The sequence below is a fragment of the Callithrix jacchus genome, chromosome 22 (assembly GCF_049354715.1).
Source record: "Callithrix jacchus isolate 240 chromosome 22, calJac240_pri, whole genome shotgun sequence".
NCBI lineage: Eukaryota > Metazoa > Chordata > Mammalia > Primates > Cebidae > Callithrix > Callithrix jacchus.
Window position 1 is genome coordinate 32491831 of NC_133523.1, and position 26321 is coordinate 32518151.

The following is a 26321-nucleotide window of genomic DNA, read 5'->3' on the forward strand; positions in this document are numbered from 1 at the left end:
TGAACCCAGGAGGCGGAGGTTGTGGTGAGCCGAGATCGCAACATTGCACTCCAGCCTGGGTAACAGGAGCAAAACTCCGTCTCAAAAAAAAAGGACTTGGACTCTGGCACAATAATAGCAGGAGACTTTGACACCACATGGTTAATATTCGACGGATCAATGAGATAGAAAATTAACAGGAACATCTATGATTTGAACTCAGACCTGGAACAAGTAAACTCAGCGAATATTTATAGAATTCGTCACCCCAGGTCTACAGAACATACATTTTTCTCAGTATCACATTATACCTATTTTGAAAGTGACCACATAATTGGAAGTAAATCACTCTTCAGCATTTGCATAGCATTTCACAGACTTAAATGAAATATTGGTTGGCTGTTTGTTATTTTCTTCCCTTATTTCTTCCTGTCTCTGCTGTTAAGCACAATTATTGGCATAAAAGAGGTTTTTAATACCTATTTTTAGATTGCATTCCAGCCTGGGCAATAGAACAAAACTCCTGTTCTCTCTCCCCCTTTCTCTTTCTTTCAAAAAAAAAAAAAGAATCAAGTCACAGACTGAGAGAAGATATGCATAGTCTTTTGATATGAAAAAAGAATTGCATCCAGAAAATATGTGGAGCTATTAGAACTCTCATGCATTTGATCACAGGAAAATAAAATGGCACAACTGCATTGAGCTTGCAGTTTCTAATAAAGTTAAACATACACTTTCCATATAACCCACAGAAGATTCCACACCTGGGTATTTACCCAAAAGAAATAAAGGTGACTAGATAAACAAATAGTAGTATATCCATACAGTGGAAAAATACTCAGCAATACAAAGGGTGTACTGATACACAGAACAAATATGAATGACTTTCAAAAACATTACATTGAGTTAAATAAGCCAACTTCCCAAAAAGCTACATATTCTTTTTTTTTTTAAAGGTCTCACATATTTATTACTGAACCCAGGCAACCAAAGCCTTCTTTTTTTAAACATGAATAATGGAAGCACTGTGGGTTGTACTAATGCCTTCATAACAGATCCAGAGAGGAAACTTCAAACTTCTCCAGACAGCAGTGACATTTTTCAGCTTGATTTGGTAACATGATTGTGACCTTCAGACAGCATAAATATGTGTGCCATCGCATGTGTAATTTCTTATAGACCCTGGTTGGTTCTTCTCCAATGTCTCCTTTTGGAGTTGTACCTGATTTTATTACCAGTTTTCATCCGAATCCACTGGGGAATGGGACGATTTTGCTTTTGTTTCTTGGCCAGGAATCGCTTAATCCTGAAAGTCTTGTGAGAAGACATGGCGAGAAATGGAGTAAAGCACACACCACAATGGCGGAGAAGGGAAGAAGCTACATATTCTTGATTCCATTTTTATGAAATTCCAGAAGAGGCAAAACTATAGTGACAGAGGCAGAGACATGACCACTGAAGCTGGGGATGGCAGTGGAGCAACTAATTGTATGGAGCATGAGGCAACTTCTGGAGTAATGAAATTCTGTAATCTTGATTGTTGTGGTGAGTCCGCAGAGCTATTTACTTCTGAGGTTCATGAACTACATGCTTAAAATGAGTATTTATTGTACATAAATCATACCTCAATAAAGCTGAATAAAAAATGCAAAGTCTGCTTTAGAAAGTGGCAGAGTAGCTCTTATTTGACTATGTTACTGAAAATAACAATGTTAATCCTGAATCCTGGATAAAATATAAAAATAACTTTGAAGGCACTGCAAAGTATCCCAAATAGACAGACTGGAGGGGAGGGTCTATACTTGGAAGAAAAGAAGTGCAATGGGACAATTAACAATTTATATTACTTGTGGCTTGGGGGCAGGTCCCAAGTAGACACCATGTGTGGCAAATGAAATTCAGATGAAACCCATGGCCTTACTGACTTGAAGAAGCAAAGGCAACAGCAGCTGGAAAGGGAGTGGAGAAAGCCTATAAAACTGAATGTGGGAGTCAGAGAAAGGACACTGAATAAACTTTGTTAACATCTTTGGCTGATACCTAACTCAGTTGGGAATGCATGGGTCAGAATCCAAGCAGTCTGGTAAAAAATAAAATAAATAAAGTAGGGATTCAAGCTGCCACTAATCACAGAGAATTGTCTGAAGTTTGAGTTTAGTCAAGTGAAGTGCCCAATAAGACAAACAGATATTTCTGACTTCCTTTCATGCCAGAAGAATTGCTATAAGAAATTCTCTCCTACCGTAAACAACAGAAAAAACTATAAAAATATATTAAACAACAGAAATATATTAATGCTTGAAGCACTGACCAGCTGACAGCACAGAACAGTGATCTTTGCGAGAGATAAACAAAGTAAGCCCTATAATTGTCCCAGCTTATTGCCTAAAAGCATTTCCTAGGCTATCACACAGGGAAGGCGAACACAAGCAGCCCAGTAGTGTCCCTGAGTTGAACAAACAGGCCAGGGCAGTGGCTCACACCTGTAATCCCTGACCTCTGGGAGACCAATGTGGGTAGGTCACTTGAGTCAAGCAGTTTGAGGTTGCAGTGAGCTATGATCATGCATAGCTTTTTCTTTCTTTTGTTTTGTTTTGTTTTTAGAGATAGAGTCTCAGTCTGTTGCACTCCAGCCTGCGCAACAGACTGAGACTCTATCTCTAAAAACAAAAAAAACAAGAAACAGATCTGGGGAGTCCAAGATGGCTAAAACTGCTGGCAGAAAGATGAAGAGGAAGAAGTAGCAGCCAGGCCCAGTGCCTCAAGCCTGTAATCCCAGCACTTTGGGAGGCCAAGGCAGGTGGATCACGAGGTCAAGAGATCGAGACCATCTTGGTCAACATGGTGAAATCCCATCTCTACTAAAAATACAAAAAATTAGCTGGGCATGGTGGTGCGTGCCTGTAATCCCAGCTACTCAGGAGGCTGAGGCAGGAGAATTGCCTGAACCCAGGAGGTGGAGGTTGCGGTGAGCCGAGATTGCACCATTGCACTCCAGCCTGGGTAACAAGAGAGAAACTCTGTCTCAAAAAAAAATAAATAAATAAAAATAAAGAAGTAGCAGAGAGAGAGGAGGGGGGAGGGGGGAAGTGAGAGAGAGAGAGAGAGAATATTAGAGATAAAGATCAATTCAATTCAGATATCTGCAAAGCTGTCCCTCTGAATCCACAGCTACACACTGATCTGCAAGTATATGGGGGCAAAATCACATTAAGCTTGGGAAAGAATCAGAGGAAAGTCAAATAGTCTTGGGAAGTTTGTGTTCAGCCAGAGCAGAAAGAATTGATAATATACAAGTTTTAGGTAGCGCAGGGCTTGACAAACTTTTCCTGCAAAGGGGCAGATAAAAATTTTTCAGGCTTTCTGAGCCAAATGGTCTCTGTCACAACAACTCTGCGACTGTAGTGTGAAAGCAGCTACAGACGGAACGTAAATGAATGAGTGATTGTGTTCCAATACTCACAAACCAGACAGCAAGCTGGATTTGGATTTCAGGCGGTTGCTGACCTTAGGAATGGGACTAAATTAGCCCTAGACCAAATGCTGCTCTTGACCTACAGTAACAAAAACTTAAAACCAAGGCTCAAATGGCTCAAAATAGTCTGAAGTAACTTAATTCTTTGATGTAACAAAACAAAACCCAGCATTCAGCAATTTAAAATTCAAGTAAAAAATTTCCAAGCATGCAACATATGACTAATGTTCATAAGAAAAAAAAATGATCAAAAGAAATGGATTCAGAAATGAAACAGACCCAGAAGTGACAGAAGTGATGGATTTAACAAACAAGGATGGGCTGGGCACAGTGGTTCATGCCTGTAATTATATCACTCTGGGAAGCCAAAGCAGAAGTATCACTTGAGCCCAAGAGTTTGAGACCAGCCCGGGCAACATGGCAAAACCCTGTTTCCACAAAAAAATCTAAAAATTCACCAGGTGTGGTGGCACACACCTGTAGTCCCACCTACACTGGAGGCTGAGGTCGGGGGAATCGCTTGAGCCCAGGAGTTGGAGGCTGCAGTGAGCTGACTGCACCACTGTACTCCAGCTTGAGCAACAGAGTGAAACCTTGTCTCAAACAAACAAACAAACAAAAAACAAGGATGTTAAAACAGGATTATAAACATACTCCATAAACTCAAGAAGGTAGGAAAAAAAGATAAACATCATGAGAGAAATGGAAGATATAAAAAGGATCAAATAAAATTTCTAGAGAAGAAAAATATATGATATGAAAAATACAACGGGTGGTAGTAACAATAGATTACACACTGAAGAAGGAAAAGATCAGTGAACTTGGAGAAAGAAAGTAATATAAGCCATGCAAAATACTTTCACAATTGGCTGAGTTCCAATAAAACTCTACACAACCAGGCATCATGCCTCACTTAGCTCAAATGCAATGGTTTGCCAACCTCTGGCCTAGAACCACTAAAAAACAAAACAAGTTATCTAAAGAGGTACTTCTAATAAGTGAATAATACAGAAAAAAATGAAATAAAAAAATTTTCTCAATCTAAAAGAAAACTAGAAAAAATAGGAATAATGGCATATTTAAACTAAAAAATAGTTTAAATGACATATTTAAACTCAACTATATTGATAATTACATTGAATGGATTAAAAACTCCACTAAAAGATAGAGTATCACACTGGAGGAAAAAAGAAAAAGAAAACCATCTACTAGCTGTACCAGATTAACTATAAACATTAAAACATAGGTAAATAAAAGTAAAATGGATGGGCAAGGTACAGTGGCTCACACCTGTAATCTCAGCACTTTGGGAGGCTGAGCAGGAGGATCACTTGGACCCAGGAGTTCAAGACCAGCCTGGACAACATAGTGAGAGCCCACCTCTACAAAAAATTTAAAAATTAGCCAGATGAGGTGGCACATGACTGTAGTCCTAGCTACTTAGAAGGCTAAGGTGGGAGAATTGCTGGATACCGGGAGGTTGGAGCTGCAGTAAGCCATGATTGTACCACTGCATTCCAGCTTGGGTAACTGACAGAACAAAATCCTGTCTCAAAAAATAAAAACAAAAAAACAAACAAAAACAAAACAACAGTAAAAAGGGATGGAAATCAGGTATATCATATACTATAGTTTTTGTTTTTGTTTTGAGATGAGTCTCGCTCTGTTGCCCAAGATGGAGTGCAGTGGTGCAATCTCTGCTCACTGTAACCCCCGCCTCCTGGGTTCAAGTGATTCTCCTGCCTCAGCCACCTGAGTAGCTGGGACTATAGGCATGTGCCACAATGCCAGGCTAATTTTTTGCATTTTTAGTAGAGACAGGGTTTCACTGTGTTAGCCAGGATGGTCTCAATCTCCTCACCTCGTGATCCACCTGCCTTAGCCTCCCAAAGTACTGGGATTACAGGTGTGAGCCACTGCACCCAGCCTTATATACTATAGTTTTAATGTGTCCCCTCCAAAATTCAGGTGTAGGCCAGGCAGAGTGGCTCACATCTGTAATCCTAGCACTTTGGGAGGCCAAGGCAAGAGGACTGCTTGAACCCCAAAGTTCAGGACCAGCCTGGGCAACATGGCAAAATCCTATCTCTATAAAAAAACAGAAAAATTAGCTGGGCATGGTGGCACATGCCTGTAGTATCAGCTACTCAGGAGGCTGAGATGGGAGGATCACCTGAGCCCAGGATGTTGAGGCTGAAGTGAGCCATGATTGTGCCACTGAACTCCAGCCTGGGCAACAGAGCGAGACCCTATCTCAAAACAAAAACCAAACAACATTCAAGTGTTACCAATGTGATAGTATTCAGAGGTAAGGCCTTTAATATGTGATTCATTCAGTCATTAGGATTCCTCCCTTTGTGAACGGGATTAAGGCCCTTGTAAAGGGGCTTCATGTACCACGGGGCTGGCCTGTCCTGCCTTCTGCCATGTGAGGATACAGCCTCAAGCTGCCATCTTGGAAGCAGAGAGCAGACCTTACCAGACACACAAACCTGCCTGTATCTTCATCTTGGACCTCCCAGCCTCCAGAATTGTGAGAAAATTTATTTTTGTTCTTCATAAATTATCCAGTTTCAGGCATTCTGTTATAGCAGCACAAAGAACAAAGACACCATACAATTGTAAGAAAGTTAGAATAGCTATAAAAACATTAAGCAAAATAGATTTCAGGGCAATATTATTCAGAATATTATCAGAGATTGAGGCATTTCATAATAATAGAGCAGGGTAAATTCATGAAAGGATGTAACAATCCGAAATACAAATGTATCTAAAAACAAAGCTTAGTCATAATAGAAGATTCCAACTTTCTTCCTTCAGTCATTGCTGTTAGCAGACTGAAGAACAATAAGGATACAGAAAACTTTCAACACAATCAACCAATTTAATCTCAGATATTTACAGGACATACCCAACAACATCAGAATATACATTCTTTACAAGGGCACAGAGAACACCGATCACATTAAACTGTAATCTGTGCTATAAAAGAAGTCTCTATAAATTTAGGAAGACATCACATAGACTCTGTTTTCTGATTGCAACAGAATTAAACTAGAACCAGTTACAGGTAGCTATCTGGAATATCCCCAAATATTTGGATATTAAAGACATCTCTAAGTAACCAATAGGTAAAAAACAAACATGAGAAAATTAGAAAATATTTTCAACTGAATAAGAAAATGCAACATGTCAAAACTTGTTGGGAACCCTTTAAATAATGCTTACAGAGAAATTTATAGCATTTAAAGCTTTTATTAGATAAAAAGAAAAGTCTTAACTCAATATACACTCCCATCTATGTAAGAGTTGGAAAAGAAGAGCTAATTATACTCAAAGTCATGAGAGGGAAAGGAAATACAAAATAAAAGAGGAGAAATGAAGAAACAAAAATACTAGAAGAAATCAATGAAATGTGTGGTACTTTGAAAAGATCAACTTCATTGATATACCTGTAGCCAATGAACCAGGGAAAAAAGTGAGAGACACAAATCATAAATAACAAGAATAAAACAGGGGCACTGCTACAGATGATACAAACATCAAAAGGATAAAAAGAGCAACAACTTTACGTCAATACAGTTTACAACTTAGAGGAACTGAACAAATTCCTAGAGAGTCACAAACTACAAAAGCTCATTGAATTAAAAGAGAAACTGATGACCTAAACAGTCCTCATTCTATTACAAAAATTGAACTACTGGTGCAACATCTTTCTACAAAGAAATCTCCAAGTCAGGCCAGGGGCAGTGGCTTATGCCTGTAATCCCAGCACTTTGGGAGGTTGAGGCAGATGGATCATGAAGTCAGGAGTTTGAGACCAGCTGGCCAACATGGTGAAACCTGGTCTCTACTAAAACTGCAAACATTAGCTGGGCATGGTGGCAGGCACCTGTGATCCCAGCTACTCGGGTGGCTGAGGCAGGAGAATCGCTTGAACGCAGGAAGGTGGAGGTTGCAGTGAGCCGAGAACGCACCACTGCACTCCAGCCTGGGGAACAAGGGCGAGACACCATCTCAAAAAAAAGAAAAGAAATCTCCAAGTCAGATAGATGGCTTGATGGTGAATCCTAACAAACATTAAAGAAGAACCAAAACCAATTCTATATAAATTCTTTCAGAAAATAAGAGGAGAGAATAAATGCCAATTTATTAATGAGATAGCATGACCCTGACATCAAACAGAAAACTATACATTAGATCCTTTATGAACTACAGACGAGAAAAATCAGTAACAACGTATTAGCAGATTCGTCAAATTAACATACAAAACAATATATACAAAAGTATTATATCGTGACCAAGTGGAGTTTATCCCAGGACAACTAAGTTTAATATTTCAAAATCGATCTATCTAATTCATTATAGTAATATTAAAAAAAGAAAAAGCCACATAATGTGAAAAACCAATAGATGGTTTTTGGGGGGATGAAGTTTCTTTCTTTGTTGTCCAGGCTGGAGTGCAGTGGTGAGGATCTTGGCTCACTGCAACCTCCACCTACCAGGTTCAAGTGGCTCTCCTTCCTCAGCCTCCTGAGTAGCTGGGATTACAGGCGCCCATGACCACACCCAGATAATTTTTTTTTGTACTTTTAGTAGAGACAGGGTTTCACCATATTGGCCAGGCTGGTCTCAAACTCCTGACCTCAGGTGATCCACCCACCTTGGTCTCCCAAAGTGCTGGGATTACAGGCATGAGCCACCATACCTGGCCATTTTTTGTTTGTTTTTTATAAAGGGTCTCCCTCTGTCACCGAGGCTGGAGTGTAATGCTACAATTATAGCTCACAGCAGCCTTGACCTCCTGGGCTCAAGAGATCCACCACCTTAGTCTCAGTAAATGGGAAAAGAGACAAGAGGTGGGCACCACCACACCAGGCTATTTTTTTTTTTTTTTTTGGTAGAGACAGGTCTCACTATGTTGCCTAGGCCAGTCTTGAACTTCTGGCTCCAGTGATTTACCTGCCCTGGCCTCCCAAAGTGCTGGGATTACAGGCATGAACTACCACATCTGGCCCAGAAAAACTTTTGAGAAAATTTAACACTCATTCATGATAAAAACTATCCGCTAACTGGAATGTCTTCAATCATTTAAACTGAAATCCCAGCCAGGCATGGTGGCTTACGCCTGTAATCTCAACATTTTGGGAGGCTGAGGTGGCAGATAACTTGAGGCCAGGAGTTCAAGACCAGCCTCGCCAATATGGTGAAACCCCATCTCTACTAAAAATACAAAAATTAGGCCAGCATGGTGGTGCATGTCTGTAATTTCAGCTACACCTGAGGCTGACACTCTAGAATTGCTTGAACCCGAGAGGTGGATGTTGCAGTGAGCCAAGATCCACCACCACTGTACTGTAGCCTGGGCGACAGAGCAAGACTCTGTCTCAGGAAAAAAAAAAAAAAAAAAAAAAATCCAATAGCTAATATCAAACTTGGAAGTGAAAAACAATGCTTTTCGCCTAAGTCAGGCACAAGACAAGAATGTCTGTTCTCAGAACTTATACACAACATTTTACTGGAGGTTCTAGACAATGTAGTGAGGCAAGACAGAAATGAAGGGAATACAGATTAGAAAGCAAGAAAGAAAACAGTCATTATTCACATATGACAGGACTGTCCCTGTAGAAAATCCTAAGAATCTACAAAAAAAAATTACTAGAATAAGAGCATTTTGAAAGGTTGCAGATCAAGATTAAAAAACTCAATTGCATTTTCACGTACTAGCAATAAACAGCGGGAAATTGAAATAGAAATGAACATCATTTACAGCAGCATTTAAAAAATCCAAGGACATAAAAAACATTTACAAGACTGGTACACTGAAAGCAACATTATTGAGATAATTTAAGGAAGACCTAAAGAAAAGGAGATGTCCATCATGTTCATGAATTGGAAAACTCTTATCAGCATTAATGATTACTGTTCTTGTATTCAAACTGTTATAAGCATTTTAACATTTCTTGTCTCCTAATGAAATGTCTTTATACATTCCTCTAAGGCACTTTGCATCTGATGCTATAAAGAATAAAATGGGGAGTTATTGTTTAGTGTTATTGGTACAGAATTTCTATTTGAGATGACGAAAAACAGTTCTGCAAATAGATAGTGGTGATGGTTACACAACTTGTGAACATACTTAATGGCTTTAAATTATACACTAAAAAATGGTTAAAATCGGCCGGGTGTAGTGGCTCATGCCTGTAATCCTAGCACTTTGGGAGGCTGAGGCGGGCAGATCACAAGGTCAAAAGATCGAGGCCATCCTGGCCAACATGGTGAAACCCCATCTCTACTAAAAATATAAATATTAGCTGGACGTGGTGGCGTGCGCCTGTAGTCCCAGCTACTCAGGAGGCTGAGGCAGGAAAATTGCTTGAACCCGGGAGGCAGAGGTTGCAGTGAGCCTAGATCGTGCCACTGCACTCCAGCCTGGCGCCTGGCGACAGAGCAAGACTCTGTCTCCAAACAAAAAAAACGGTGAAAATGGTAAGCTCTGTTACGTATATTTCACATAAATAAAAATAAACACAAAAGCACAGAAAACAAAAATATGTAAGCAAGCACTGGGGTGAGCCCTTGGAGAACTGAAAAAGAAGTGAAGATGTTAAATGGAAGGCAAGTGACCACTATGAGAGAGGCACCCAAATCAAGACAGTATCAGTGGAGGATGGAGAGAACTGTGGTAAGAGGAAAAGAATTTGCCACTCAATGATTTTGCAGTGAATCGGAGACTCTTAACTCACATTGGATGTATTAGCAGGTGGCTAGGGGTTGGGGCCCTAACCAGATTTTAAAAAACTAAAAAGAATAGGATGGGCAGAAGGAGACAATAAGGTGAATCTCGGACATATGCATGAGGGATCTGTGGAACATGTATGTGGTAATATCTAGTTGGAGGTTGGATATATAGTTTTAACTATATACTAAAAAGACAGAGGTTTAGAATTAAAATTACTTGAGCACCATTAGAATAATAGTGGTAGGTAGTGAAGAGGAGAGTGTAAATAGAAGAGAATCAATACAGAATCTAGAGAACAGCAATATTTAAGAGGTCCAGATATGAAGATAAATTTTCTGAGTGAAACAAGAAAGTATAGTGACTTGGAAACCAGGAGCAGCATATTTTAAGAGTTACACTTCTAGTTCAGTATGGCAGTCGCTGCAAATAGATTTACCTCTACATCCAAACATAAAATTGGAAGAAATTTGAAAATAGAAATAAATCTAGAATACAATTAATATACTAAGATGTTATTGGAAGGCCGCAGATTTTTAGAAATTGTTAGCAGCTGTAAGCCAAACTTAAGGTAGAGGAGACACATAAGATTCTGAGTTCTTTGTACAGGTTGCAAATCTCCATCCTCAAAGTCTCAACACAAGACTTCTTGCTACTTACTAATTCTATATAAATTCTATCAATTTCACTACCATCTTGACTCCAGTTTGTGGATGCGATAAAGCATTATATATATTTATTTGGTCTACACAAGACAGGTTCATTCAGTAATACACTTTCATTTAATTCAAGGAAATGCATTTGTGTCCCTACATAGCTTCTGGAGAAGACTGAGAGAGGAGATTATGAATGATATACCCACTGACAGTCTTGTTCTGTCACCCAGGCTGGAGTGGAGTGACATGATCATGGCTCATTGTAGACCTGATCTCTGCGCTCAAGCCATATTCCCACTTAAGCCTCCCAAATAACTAGGACCACTGGTACATGCCTCTGCATCTGCGCCTGGCTAATTCTTTTCACTTTTTTCAGACAGAGTCTCACTCTGATACCCAGGCTGGAGTACAGTGGCACAATCCTTACTCACTGCAACCTCTGCCTCCTGGGTTGAAGCAATTATCCTGCCTCAGCCTCTCGAGTAGCTGGGATTACAGGTGCCTGCTACCAAGCCTGGCTAATTTTTATATTTTTAGTAGAGACAGTATTTCACCACGTTGGCCAGGCTGGTCTCGAATTTTCTACCTCAGGTGATCCACCGCCTCGGCCTCCCAAAGTGTTGGGATTACAGGCATTAGCCACTGTGCCTACCCTTTTTTTAAATTTAATTTCTGGTAGAGACAAGGGTCTCTTTATGTTGCCCAGGCTGCCTGGTCTTGAACTCTTGGGCTCAAGCAATTCTCCTGCCTCAGCCTCCCAAAGTGCTGGAATTACAGGTGTGAGCCACCATGCCTGGCCTGACGTATCCACTTAATGTGTGAACACTGGTTGAAGTTGGGAACATTTGTGGATGCTTGGGAGCATTGGTAGAGTATTATCTGACCAATATGAGAAGTAGTAAGGACCAGTTTTCTGGAGGGGAAGATACGCAGGAAGATGTAGGACAAGACAGACATATGCCCAAATATCCTTTAAAAAACAAAAAACTTTCAGAAAGTAGAGAGAAACCATCGCCTTACCTGAGCCATGGTTTGGAGATATGAAATAGACGACCAGTTCCTCCTTTGGGCTCCTCTTTAGAAAAGAGGCAGTTCTAAGAAGGCAAAGCCAAGACAAAAAAAAAAGCCACATGAAACCACACGTGCCTCACAGTTCTTATAATTCCATTAAAATTGCCTCCATTTCCCTTGTATTGATACTTGTCCACTCTGAATATGCCACGTAAAAATAGAGGAGAGAACCAGCTAGGCAAATCCTGTTTTATCCCCAAGGTCAGAGATACAGACTTTTGGGGCAACAGGATGGATTCTGGGCAAGCTCCTCTCCCCTCAAGCACTACCTTTTCTCTCCTGGTCAGCCTACTATTATTAACTACTTCTAAGCTGCTCTCCATTAAAGGCTGCACCATGTATAGTACTGCCAACAATATATGAGAATACCTGTCACTCCACATTGAGGAAAACTACTGACACAAATCTTTTTTTAAATTTTTAGTTTTTTAGAGATCAGGTTTCATTCACCATGTTGGCCAAGCTGGTCTCAAACTCCCGACCTCAAGTGATCCACCCGCTCCAGCCTCTAGGATTACAGGCATGAGCCACCACATCCGGTCTACAAATCTTTTTATGTTTGTCTGTCTAACAGATGTAAATTGTGGTGCTGGTTTCTTGTTTTCTTACCATGAACAATAAACTTATTTTCCTAAGTTTAAAGAGCGCTTTTAGTTTCTTATCTATGGTCTTATCATTCATTTCATTTTCTATTATTTTTATCTTCTGAATTGGTATTAGATTACTTTAAATGAAGGAAATTAATCCTTTATTTTTATGGTATGAGTTCCAAGTAATTTTTTTTTTTTTTGACAGTCTTGCTTCCTCGCCCTGGCTGGAGTGCAATGGTGCAATCTTGGCTCACTGCAACATCCATTTCCAGGCTCAAGTGATTCTCTAGCCTCAATCTCCCAGTAGCTGTGATTAAAGGCATGTGCCACCACACCTGGCTAATTTTTATATTTAGTAGAGATGGGGTTTCACCATGTCAGCCAGGCTGGTCTCAAACTCCTGACCTCAAGTGATCCGCCAGCCTCGGCCTCCTAAAGTCCTGGGATTACGGGCATGAGCCACCACTCCTGACCATAATTTTCCTTTTTTAGAGACAGGGTCATACTCTGCCATGCAGGCTGGAGTACAGTGGCACTATTCTAGTTCAGTGCAACCTCAAACTCCTGGGCTCAAGCAATCCTGTCTCAGCCTCCCAAGTAGTTAGCACGAAAGATACATGCCACCATGCCCAGCTAATTTTTTAAATTTTTTTTAGATGGGGTCTTACAATGTTGCCCAGGCTGGCCTCATGTGCTCCTCCCACATGACTACAGGCACGAGCCACTGTGCCCAACCCCAAATAATTTTTTTTGAGACAGAGTTTTATTCCTGTTGTCCAGGCTGGAGTGCCTGGACAATGGGTCTTACTATGTTGCTAAGGCACAATCTTGACTCACTGCAACTTCTGCTTCCCAGGTTCAAGCAATTCTCCTGCCTCAGCCTCCTGAGTAGCTGGGATTACAGGCATCTGCCACCATACCCAGCTAATTTTTCTGTATTTTTCCTAGAGATGGGGTTTCACCATGTTGGCCAGGCTGGTTTCAAACTCCTGACCTCTGGTGATCCACCCACCTCAGCCTCCCAAAACGCTGGGATTACAGGTGTGAGCCACTGCGCCTGGCCAATAATTGGCCATTTGACTTTTTTTTTCCAATGTAAAAATACAATTTTAAAAATTATTTGGCCATCTAGTTTCGTATCACAAGGTACTCCAGAATCTGTATTTCCTTCATTCGTCAAAAACTGCCATCTTTATCATGTATTTTATTTCTGTTACATATCTAAGTAGATCTGGGCTTTATATTTATTTTCACTGAACTATTCATTTAATTGCCTAGTTATCAGTTTTAAAACAGTTTAGTATCTACTAGGGTTATTTCCCTGACAGTTTCTCCCTCTCAGAATTTCTGGTGTTTATTTTTTCCTAAAATGCTACAAAGTTCAAACATTTTTATTAAAATCTTAATGGAAATGGATGAAATGTTAGGAATTTTTGACATTTTATCATGTTGTTTCTTCCTGTTCTTTTATTCAAGTCTTATTTTTATTTTGTTTTTTGAGACAGGGTCTTACTCCTTGCCTAGGCTAGAATGCAGTGGCACAATCATGGCTCACTGCAGCCTCGACCTCCTCGGCTCAAGCGATTCTCCCACCTCAGCCTCCTACATAGCTGGGACCACAGGCATGCATTACCCCCATCCAGCTAATTACTTTTTCACTTTTTTTTTTTTTTTTTTTGCAACAGGGTCTTACTCTGTTTGCCAGGCTGGAGTACAGTGGCATTATGACTGCACACTGCAGCACTGGCCTCCCTGGGCTCAAGCAATCCTCCTACACAGCCTCCTGCGTAGCTGGGACTACAGGCACACACCATCAAGCCAGGCAATTTTTTTTTTTTTTTGTATTTTGTAGAAATGGGTCTTACTATGTTGCTAAGGCTCAGTTGCTCCAACTCCTGGGCGCAAACTATCTTCCTGCTTTGACCTCCCAAAATGCTGGGACTACAGGTGTGAACCACTGTATCCTGCTTACTCCCAGGTTGCTGGAAACTTTGAGAAAGGGTAAGTGGCTCATAGGGGCAGGTATGGGATAAGATATCTTATAGATATCACTAGTTTTCCACGTATTCATTATGTGTTTTACCATTTTATCATACATTTAGATTTGTGTCACCACCACCACAATCAAGAAGCAAAACTATTATATGTAAAGATACTATTTAAAAATAATTGTTTAAATGACTTATCGATCCCACTCCTATCTATCCATGACAAACAAAAACATGTATCTACAAAAGACCCAAATGTAAATGTTCATAGCAGTTTTATTCATAATCACCTCAGAAGTGGAAACAACCCAAGTGTGGATACCCAGACAAACCAACCGTCATCCATCCAGCCAATGGAATACTACTTTGTACTAAGAAGAATGAAGCAATGATACATGCAATAACATGAGTGAATTGCAACAAGCAAATGAATTGAGCTCATGCCTGTAATCCCAGCACTTTGGGAGGACAAGGCAGGAGGATTGTGTGAGCTCAAGACCAGCCTGAGCAACATAGTGAGACTCTGTCTCTATAAAATAAAAATACACAAATTAGCCAGCATGGTGGCGTGTACCTGTAGTCCCAGTTACAGCTTACTGATTGCAACATGCTTACTGAATCTTCGTTCAGACTCAAAAGGCTACATTCTGCATGACTCCATTTACATGAGATAAAATTAGAACAGAGGTCACTTCTGTGCCAGGGTGACTGGAAGGGGCCTAGAAGTGTTCTGTTTTTGTTTTCTTTTTAAATTTGGGTGGGGGTGGTGACGTGGGTTTAAATAAATGCAAATATATAGATTTGCTTATATTAAAATAATGAAAGGGTAAGTTAAAAACTTAGATAAAAGATAGAATATAATATTCTCTGTTGCTTTTGTCACTAGCAAAGTATCCTGGAAGCCAGTCAAGGTGGCTCACTCCTATAATCCCAGCACCTTGGGAGGCCGAGGTGGGCAGATCGCTTGAGCCTAGGGAAACAGAGCAAGACCCCAACTGTACAAAAAATAAAAATAAAATCAGCCAGGTATGGTTGTACATGCCTGTGGTCCCAGCCACTTGGGAGGCTCAGGTGGGAGGATCACCTGAGTGCAGGAGGTCAAGTGATTCATGGCACTCCGGCCTGGTTAATGGAGTGACACCTTGTCTCAGAAACAAACAGGCCAGGTGCAGTGGCTCATGCCTGTAATCCCAGCACTTTGGGAGGCCAAGGGGGACAGATCACAAAGTCAGGAGATTGAGACCAACCTGGGTAACTCAATGAAACCCTGTCTCTACTAAAACTACAAAAACTATTCGGGTGTGGTGGCACATGCCTGTAATCCAAGCTACTCAGGAGGCTGAGACAGGATAACTGCTTGAACCCGGGAGGCGGAGGTTGTAGTGGGCTGAGATCCCACCACTATACTCCAGTCTGGGCAACAGAGTAAGACTCCGTCTCAAAAAACAAACACACACACACACACAAATCCAAAGTATCCTGATTACCTTTCTCCATGAAACTGATCGCTTTTCATGGCTGCATAATACTCCTCAGTGGCACTGTGCTTGGTTAATTCCACCAGCTTCCCTCTCTTGGATATTTGGAATTCAATTATTTCTTTACACTTTCCAAAATAATTCCCTGTGATATAGATCCAGTGATCCTCACACAAACCCTGAATGAGGTAGTTCCTATTATAACTGAAATTGACTAACATAGGAGACACTCGCTTGCTCAGTATTAAATAATGCAGAGGTGGCCTAGCCAAGATTTTTTAAATGATGACATTATTGATACATAATTCACATACCATACAATTCACCCATTTAAAGCATACAATTCAATGGCTTTTGGTATATTCACAAACCATAATGACCACTCATCCACAATCTAATTTTAGAACATTTTAATCATCACAAAAGAAACTCCAAAAGAATGCATGCCATATTTAAGATCATTAACATGTATGCCTATGTGTTTTTTCCTGAGTTTTATAGTTTCCTTTGTTTTGAAACAGGGTCTCACTGTTGCCTAAGCTGGAGTGCAGCAGTGTGATCACGCCTCACTGCAGCCTTGACCACCTGTCTCCTGAGTAGCTGAGACCACAGGGACATGCCACCATGCCTGGTTAATTTTTATATTTTTGTAGTAACAGGGTTTCACCAAGTTGACCAGGCTGGTCTTGAACTCCTGGACTCAAGCAGTGCACACATCTCAGCCTCCCAAAGTGCTGGGATTACAGGTATGAGCCACTGTGCCCAACCAAAAGTCTTATTTTTAAATGTGCTGTTTACTAATATATCATGTAATTAATAAAGTCACTTCCTTTGTATCTCTTAATAGTCTTTTTTCCTCATTATTTTTCTCACACACTTCCTATTGATTTCTGAATGTTTTTTTCCAACAACCCTGAATTTTCTAATTGTTATCATTGTTTATTTTTAATAGGACGAAAACTTAGAAATCTTTTGCCTCAGTCGTAGCTGATATCCCAAAGATAGTGAATGAAACAAAATTCTAAAAGAATCTCATTTCAGAATAGGATCTTACACAACTGTTGAGTGTAAAATTTTGCTATCATTAAACTCCTCCCTTAAAAGGGTGAAGAGGCTGAGAGAAGAGAATGTATTTTTAAGAGATTAAGTTATTTTTAGAACAGTTTTTCCAGGGGGGAAAAAGTGAGTGATTCTCCTGTCTTTACAACACACAAGGGGTCCCTCAAAACCTGATGCCACTAGGAACCAAAGTGGTGAGAGTCTTCTTGGCAAAAAGGTGCATGTTTCTAGGATGTGGGAGGGCAAAGTGACTAAGGTGGCTAATTCTCACCTTAGCACTAGGTGAAGACCCCATTGGTGGAGGCTGTCTGGGTTGTCTTGGGTCCTGTCAAAGAGGACTGACTGGACAAACCCACAAGAGTGGGTGGGCCATTGCATGCCCAGAGGAAGCACTGAAGTGGCAGTGCTTATGCCCATAAGAAGGGAAGTGTATCTGGAGGTTCTAAGCAGCAGCTTCTCTTGGGAGGTAAGAGATGACTTACACTAAATTATAGTGGTATCAGTCATGTTAGCCTCTTCTTGTCTCTGACTTCTGACTTCTCATTCCTTTCCCAGCCCCCAATCCGTGAGAGCTGAAGACTACCTATAGGGAGTAAAAAGGAAACAAAATAAACGTTGGGGAATTAAAAAAACTAATCATGTATCCTTTCACATTGCAGACTTCCAGCAGAAGGAATTCATCCAGCAAAAAAAAAAATAATAAATAATAAATTTAAAAAATATATATATATCCAATTAGGAATTTTGAGAGTGGCACTTATCAAATAAAGTTTTTCTCTGCGTTGTCCCAGTGGTTCTATTAATTTAAGCATATCAGTCATCAGTCAATACCAGGTTTCCCAATAAATGATTTTTTGGGGGGGAGGGGAGAGGCGGGGATGGAGTGCAGTGGTGCAATCGTGGCTCACTGCAGCTTCCACCTCCGAGTTCAATTTCCCTGCCTCAGCCTCCTGAGTAGCTGGGATTACAGGTGTGCACCATCGAGCCTGGCTAATTTTTGAATTTTTAGTAGAGACAGGGTTTCACCATGTTGGCCAGGCTAGTTTCAAACTCTTGACCTCAGGTGATTTGTCCGCCCTAGCTTCCTAAAGTGCCGGGATTACAGGTGTGAGCCACACCTGGTCCCAATTTATGATCTTACCCTCTAAAAATTACTTTGCCCTGCCACTCTATTAAAAATAATCATTACTCATTCTACTTGTTTAATTACCAGAGTCAAATTCTACAGGCATATATAAAATGCCCAATACTCAGAAATCAACCTAAACAATACATACTTTAGTCAGAACCCGGTTTCTCAAGCACTCCACCTCAGTCACACAATGTGCCACATCCATAGTCATCACGGGTCATGCACACAAAAAACTTCAGAAATTAGACATATTCATAGGTATATCACCCACTCACACAGTCATAATCTCACAGGCGCCCACATCGTGCACAATTTCACGTAACTTATACTTCTACAAAAAGTAACAATATTTCACTCACAATGCCCTCAATGTCATCTCTCCAGACCCGGACACAAGCTCAAAGACAAATCGACTCGCACCTAATTTAAATTAAAATAACACACGCAGGGACCCTAGCACTTTCATAAACAATCAGTTCCACAACGTCACGCAGAATAACACATTCCCTCATCACAACACACAGGACAGGTACGAAAAGCCACATACACGGAGCGCCTGTTGTGTGCCAGGCCGTGCTCCAGGAGCTGGCGGAAGAAAGTCGGACGAAATTCCTGCCACTGCGGCGCTCACCCCCGCCTCGGGCTCCCGGTTCCCTTCTACAGGCGCTCCCCGGCCCGCGCTCTGGTTTCTGCTTCCCTTCTAGACTTCTCTGGGACTCGGACTCGCACTTTCCTCCTGGCTACTTCTCGTCCCAGGTTGCTTCTTTTCCCTTCTTGCTTTCCCCAGCCCAGGTTCCCGCCTTCCTACTCTGCTTTCACTATGGGTCCCACTGTCACCCGCTTTCTCAGCGCTGGGCAGATCCGCCAGCCTCACCTTCAGTCGCCGGCCGGGCGTCTGCGCACGCGTACTCCCGCGCGGACGGTGCCTCCCAGGTGTCTGCGCGGCGCGTTCCTGCAGGCCAACGGCTACGCGCGCCTTCTCCACATCCGGGCGTTTCTGGCCTTGGACTACATTTCCCACAGGCTCCCGGGCGGTTTTCGAACTTTGATCTCCGGTTACCCTTCCAAGTTCTCATAGTGCCTGGGTTGGGTGCGGGAGGCGCTCGCGGTGAGGAAGCCCCGAGCTCCCGGGCAACAGACAGAGCGTGCACGGCCATAGCTCCGGCCTGTGTGTGCACGTGTGCGTGTGTGAGCTTTTGATGCCAGGACAAGGCGGCGATGTGGGCGGCGAGGCGGCTGCGACAGGTGCGTGATTGTGCTCCTGTCCCTGCTCGGATTCGGAACATTTGGGTGGCTTTGATATGGGGTGTGTGACACTGTAGGGTCTGAGACCTTCCATCGTACGACAGTGCTGCTGTGGTCTAGCGATGGAAGAGCCTTTAAGTCGGTGATGTTGTGTGTGTAATGGGTGGAGCTTCATTTCTGCAGTGCTGGGTTTAATATTGGGACAGAGGGGTCTTTTGAAGATCTCCCCCATGTGCCTGTGAGGACTACGATCGATACCTATATTAAGCAGATTCATCTTGCAATGAAGCATAGCACGCGTCGTCTTCTCAGGGCACCCTCATCCCCGGTGCTCAGCCTGGTGTTTAACACAGGGATCCTGGTGGAGTGAGTACCCACCTAAGTGCCAGTTTTAGACTCGATTGTTTCTTGAGCTCTGCATCTCTGAGTTCCCAGCTTCCTTTTTTCTCCCGCTTTATAGCCGTATAGGCCCCAGCTGCAGTGAAAAGGCCATCAAAAAGGGATAATCGAGAGGTGGAATAAAATCTACAAACCGAAAAACCAGAGACCTGTTTTTGGAATGAGCCTTTTCGAGTCGTAAGTGTCCTTTAGGCAGAGTTCTGGGAAGATGTGATGGGGAGGGGTAACTGATAAGAACTCATTGTGTCTAAAATCTTAGGATTTTAGATTTAGGACCTTTAAGACAATATTTGAATTAGTACTCTGAAAGGTCTGTGAAGAAAGTTTGGGTCTCTTCAGCCAGAATTCAGACCATTTCAACACTGCATTCCATGTATCATGCACATATCTCTTTTTATTATTTTTTTCTGCTCTCAAAGCAGATTTCTCGCATTGTAAAATTAGTAGATTCTTAATTCAGAAGATTGGAGAATATTTAAAAACTTAAAGTAAAGCTCTTTGAATATTTTATTCCAAATCACTTCTCCTCATTTGTGAATAAGCGCATGGATATAGGCATATAGGATTTTCATTCAAAACAGGATTATAATTCTGTTTTGAAATCTGTTTCATCTGACCAAATATAGTGAACAAATTTTCATGTCACTAAATTATGAACTCTGTCATAATTTTTTATGGCTGCCCTGTTTTGTTTAGATATGTAAGTTATTTCCAGCTTTTCCCCATTATATGCAACGTTTTACTGCATATGCCTTTCTGTACACAGATGGCACTGTATCTTTTAGATAGTGTCTCAGATATTTTGCTGAGTTAAAACCTGCTGGCCGGGCGTGGTAGCTCACACCTGTAATCCCAACACTTTGGGAGGCCGAGGTGGGCGGATCATGAGGTCAGGAGTTTGAGACCAGCCTGGCCAACATGGTGAAACCCCATCTCTACTAAAGATACAAAAAATTAGCCAGGCGTGATGGCAGATGCCTGTAGTCCTAACTACTTGGGAGGTTGAGACAGGAAAATCGCTTGAACCTGGGAGGCGGAGGTTGCAATGAGCCAAGATCACACCATTGCACTCCAGCCTGGGCAACAGGGCGAGACTCATCTCAAAAAACAAACGAACAAAAAAAAATCTGCTTACACATCTTTATCAATTGCCCTAAGTTTGCACCAATATACAACATACTATAAGAATGTCTATTCACTACTATATGGTATCATTAGTCTGTTATTTATTTGTTTATTATTTTGAGATGGATTCTTGCTCTGCCACGAGGCTGGAGTGCGGAAGTGCAATCTCAGCTCACTGCAACCTCTGTGTCAGCCTCCTGAATAGCTGGGACTACAGGCGTGCACCACCACACCCGGCTAATATTTTGTATTTTAGTGGAAACAGGGTTTCACCATGTTGACCAGGATGGTCTTGATCTTCTGACTTTATGATCCACCTTCCTGAGCCTCCCAAAGTGCTGGGATTACAGGCATGAGTCACTACACCAGCCATGATTAGTCTTTTAAATCCACCAATCCAGTGGAAATTTGGTTTATTTAAATGAATTACCCATGCATAGGTTTCATTCAGTGTAATAAAATATGGGCTTCAGAAACAAAAATCAGAATTGAAAGAAAATTGGTTTTGTAGTTAGAAAAATGTGACTTAAAAAATACAGATATTCAACTTATTTTGAGTGTGTATGGCTCATACCTGTAACCTCAGCACTTTAAAGAGGCTGAGATGGGTGGAACACTTGAGCCCAGGAGTTCGAGACCAGCCTGGGCAACATGTGAAACTATGTATCTGCTAAAAATACAAAAAATTAGCTGGATGTGGTGACGCACATGTAGTCCTAGCTACTTGGGAGACTGAGCTCCAAGGAGGTTGAGGCTGTAGTGAGCCATGATTTGTCACTGCACTCCATCCTGAGTGTTGGAGTGAGACCCTGTGTCAAAAAAACACCAACAAAAAACTCTTAAAATTGAGGGAAAGACCCAAAAAGCTGATAGAAAAAAATGGGTAAAAGAAATGAACACATGAAATCACATACACACACACACAGAGAGAGAGAGAGAGAGAGAGAAAGCACAAATCTTAAAATTATCCCTTGCTGACTTAAAAAAAAAAATAAACCCATGCAACCACCATTAAAGACATAGAAACTTTCCAGCATCCCAGAAGGCTCCCTCATGTCTCTTCCCAATCATTACACCTCCAAGTTAACCATTATTTTGACCTCTCTAATAGAACTGTTTGGTCTAGTTTTAAACTTTATAGAGATTGAATCATAGTATGTACTCTTGTGTTTGGCCTCCTTTTTTGAACATTATTTCTATAATGTTATCTATATGTATCTGTATACAGATAAAACATAGAAGATAGATATAACATCTTTCCCTCGATTTTAAGAGTTTTTTGAGATGCGGTCTCACTCCAACACTTAGGTTGGAGTGCAGTGATATAATCATGGCTCACTACAGCCTCAACCTCCTTGGGCTCAGGAGATCTCCCATCTCAGCCTCCCAAGTAGCTAGGACTACAGGTGTGTCACATATGTATCTATATATAGATATAACATTAATATCCATGTTGCTGTACATAGTAGTAGTTTGTAATTTAACCTCTTTTTTTGTTTTGAGACAGGATGTCATTCTGTAGTCCAGGCTAGAGTGCAGTGACACTATCATAGCTCACTGCCACCTTGAACTCCTGGGCTCAAGTGATCCTTCCTATCTAAATGAAACTATTTACCTGTTAGCCAGCATCTTCCCTTCCCTATCCACCACATCCCCACCCCCAAGTCTTTGATAACCACCCTCATACTCTCTACTTCTAAGAGTTCAACTTTTTAGATTCCACATATAAGTGAGATCATACAGTATTTATCTCTCTGTGCCTGGCTTATTTCACTTATCATAGTATCTTCTAGGTAAACCTTCTAGGTTTACCTATGTTGTTGCAAATGACCGAATCTCATGTTTAAGGCTGAATACTATTCCACACTGTGTGGAATACTATTCTTCCATTAAAAAAATCCATTGATGGATGCTTAGCTTGTTTCCATATCTTAGTTATTGTGAATAATGCTGCAGTGAACATGGGAGAGCAGACATCTTTGACATACTGACGTCAATTCCTTGTGGGGTTGCTGGATCATATGGTAATTCTATTTTTTGTTTTTTGAGGAAGCTCTACACTGTGTTCCAAAATGGCTGTACTAATTTACAGTGCCCTCAACAGTGTGCAAATGCTCCTTTTCTCTACATCCTCACCAACGTTAATCATTCATTTTTGTTTATAATAGCCTGTCTAACAGGTGCATGGTGAAATCTCATTGTGGTTTTAATTTGCATTTCTCTGATGATTAGCAATGTTTAGCATTTTGTATGTCTTTTTTTGTGAAATGTTTACAAGTCCTTTGCCCATTTTAAATACAGTTATTTGTATTCTTATTGTTAAGAAGTCTGAGTTCCTTTTATATAGTAAATATTAGCCCCTTATCCAATATATGATTTTCAAATGTTTTCTCCCAATCTTTGGGTTGTCTCTTCATTCTGTTGTTTCCTTTGCTGTGCAGAGTAGGATTCTCTGTTTTCTGAATTTTAATGCTCAGTATGCATTTATTTTACAGTCAGAAACTCTATAAGGCTAATCCTTCCCTCCGTAAAACTGGAAGAATTATAGAAGGAGCTACGGGCACAGTGACACAGGGGGATGATAGTGAGATGTCTTTAGGAACTCAGACTGAAAGGACCTCAGTTCTCTCCCCTGGCCACTGGGGGCAAAGTTTCTCAAACAATACCTTGAAGTTTTGACTCTTCAAATCAGCTGAGCATTTACCTGCAATGACTTCCCTCTTCTTTGAGCCACCTTAACACATTACTCTCTCCACATTCAGGGCTATCTCCTTTTCTTCAATGGAGAAATCACATCTGGCTTAGAGATATAAGGTCCTGTATATAGGAAAAGAAATGGATTTAGGCCTGTTGGTGATGGCAGTTCAGAGAGAGGAATATATGAGACAGAAGAAGATAAAGTCACCTTAGTTGTCAAGAAAATGAAGCCTCAATAATAAAAACACAGTTAATTATTTCCAGTTATAGAAATGTCAGATCAGTGCTTCAAGAGCTCTCAAGAGACTCACAATGAAGGAAAATACTCTCGGCAAGCAGATTATAAATAATAAAGGAAAATATTATTAAAATTTTATTTTTTTATTTTTATAAATAGAGATGAGGTTTGACCATGTTGCCCAGGCTGGTGTCAAACTCCTGGGCTCAAGCAATCTGTCCACCTCTGCCTCCCAAAGTTCTGGAATTACAGGCGTGAGCCACAGTGCCTGGTCAGAAGTTATTCTTAACTAGCAAGACTAGGATCTGACATCACATCCTTGCAGTTACATCCCTCTAAGCAGGGTTCAGCCCCTCACTATGCACCTGGAGGACTTGATGGTTATCCCTGGAAGTGACAGTCCTGCAAATGACAAAAAAAATTCCAAATCTATTAGGTTGGTACAAAAGTAATTGCGGTTTTTGCCACTGAAAGTAAGTCCCATGTGACCCCGAGGGAAATGGGAGGTTGGGGTATACATCGCAGCTAGGCAGCATGTGAAAGAAGTTTCTCTGGCATGGTTCAGCTTTGAGTCTAGCAGGAACATACTAGTTTAAAAATTCCAGAACTTCCTCACAACGAACTGTTAAGTGATAAATTAAAAAAAAAAAAGTTTTACACAGCCGGGCATGGTGGCTCACGCCTATAATCCCAGCACTTTGGGAGGCTGAGGCGGGTGGATAACGAGGTCAAGAGATCGAGACCATCCTGGTCAACAAGGTGAAACCCCGTCTCTACTGAAAATACAAAAATTAGCTGGGCATGGTGGCGCGTGCCTGTAATCCCAGCTACTCGGGAGGCTGAGGCAGGAGAATTGCTTGAACCCAGGAGGCGGAGGTTGCAGTGAGCCAAGATCACGCCATTGCACTCCAGCCTGGGTAACAAGAACGAAACTCCGTCTTAAAAAAAAAAAGAAAAGTTTAGAGTAGAAAAATATAGACAAATCCAAGACATGCTGACAGTGGCTAAAGCAGGTAACTATACAATATGTACAGCTATGCCATTTATCAAATTGTACGTATGTACATACAGATACATGTACATATACATACAGATAGAATGTCAGATATCACCAATAGAAAGAAAAATACCTACAGATATATTGGGTTTTTTTTGTTTTTGTTTTTATTTTTATTTGAGACCGGGTATTTCTCTGTCACCCAGGCTGGAGTGCAAGTGCATGAACATGGCTCATGCAGCTTTGACCTTCTGGGCTCAACTGATCCTCCTGCCTCAGCCTCCTGTGTAACTGGGACCACAGGCACATGCCACCACACCAGGCTAATTTTTTATTTTTTGTAGAGATGGATTCATACTCTGTTTCCCAGAGAGGTCTCCAACTCCATGGGTTCAAGCAATCTTCCTGCTTCGGCCTCCCAACGTGTGGTAATTACACATGTGAGCCACCACACCCGGCTGAGGTATACCTTTAACATTTAACATTTAATAGGCTGTGATACTGATTTTTTGTTTTAAGTATACTTTTATAAATTTAAACTTAAGTATACTTGTTACATATACTTCCTATTTTCTTTGCAAGAACCATCTGTTGATTTTAGGATATATGTTTAAGGCATTTTATTAAATGGAAGATTTTCAAAAAGCAGATTTAAAAAGCTTTTAGGCCAGGTGTGGTGGCTCATGCCTATAATCCCTGCACTTTGGGAGACTGAGGGCTGATCACTCAGCAACAGAGTGAGACTCTGTCTCCGAAAAAAAACAAAAACAAAAACTTTAAGAAGTCTTTAGATTTATAGCTCAGCATATTCTAAATACTATGCGATGAATGATTTCTCTTATGTTCAAAAAATATTAATTTTGACCCCACTATGACTTTGGGTATTCTTCCTAGGGAAGAAGGGCTGAGAGGCTTGAACCTTACCTTGGAGTTGCTGCTTTGTTTTATATGCCTTCTTGACAGAAGGATTTATTTCACTTCTGAAATATTAGCCATAATGCCCTGCTATCATTAAGAGGATGCCCTTAGACCCAACACCAAGAGACTCTAATCAGTAAGGCATACACATGAATAGAGGACATCCATTCATACCCAGAGCTGTTATGAATTTTTGGGAACTCCCAGGGTTATTATCTGTACTTCTCCAGAAGTCTTTGTCATGCTCTACCTTTGACTTACTTTTATTTCCCCTGCTGGATTATAAGCAATACAAAGGCAGCAATTGTATCTTAATAATGTGTGCTTCCTCCAAGTATTGAAGCACAAGTTCCTGCATGTTGCCAGGCATGCCCAATGTCTTACTCCAAAATCCCACTTCTAGGACACCGTCTCTTAGGAAGTAATTACAAAAATGAACAAAATAGTATTACGAGAATGCTCATTGAAGAATTCCTGATACTAATTAGTAAATAAAAATGTTTGAGAATAAACAGTGGTTAAATACCATATAATA

At 41.0% G+C, this 26321-nt stretch overlaps 2 protein-coding genes and 1 pseudogene across 12 annotated transcripts in view; 1 reads left to right on the forward strand and 2 right to left on the reverse strand.

The window, feature by feature from the left end:
* The window catches only part of ZNF567 (zinc finger protein 567), a 50927-nt gene that overhangs the window by 16770 nt on the left and 7836 nt on the right, over window positions 1-26321 (reverse strand). Inside the window, exons 2-6 of one of the 11 annotated variants that reach the window (XM_078359112.1) lie at window positions 23641-23753; window positions 19042-21802; window positions 17518-17618; window positions 11870-11943; window positions 5947-6036 (exon numbers count right to left, since the gene is read on the reverse strand). Coding sequence is in view for 8 of the 11 variants with exons in the window: in XM_017968127.4 (XP_017823616.1) it covers window positions 5934-6014 (81 nt within the window). In the remaining 3 variants the exon portion in view is untranslated. Of the gene's footprint in view, window positions 1-5933; window positions 6037-11869; window positions 11944-17517; window positions 17619-18714; window positions 21803-23640; window positions 23754-26321 lie in introns of those variants that run through there. The other 10 variants (XM_017968127.4, XM_008987817.5, XM_017968129.4 and 7 more) reach the window with 10 other exon arrangements.
* Window positions 1080-1312, reverse strand: LOC118150143 (large ribosomal subunit protein eL39 pseudogene; annotated as a pseudogene).
* ZNF461 (zinc finger protein 461) overlaps window positions 19242-26321 on the forward strand; it is a 41908-nt gene continuing 34828 nt past the window's right edge. Inside the window, exons 1-2 of the mRNA XM_008987815.5 lie at window positions 19242-19412; window positions 19873-19988. The gene's annotated coding sequence lies outside the window, so the exon portion shown is untranslated. The remainder of the gene's footprint in view (window positions 19413-19872; window positions 19989-26321) is intronic.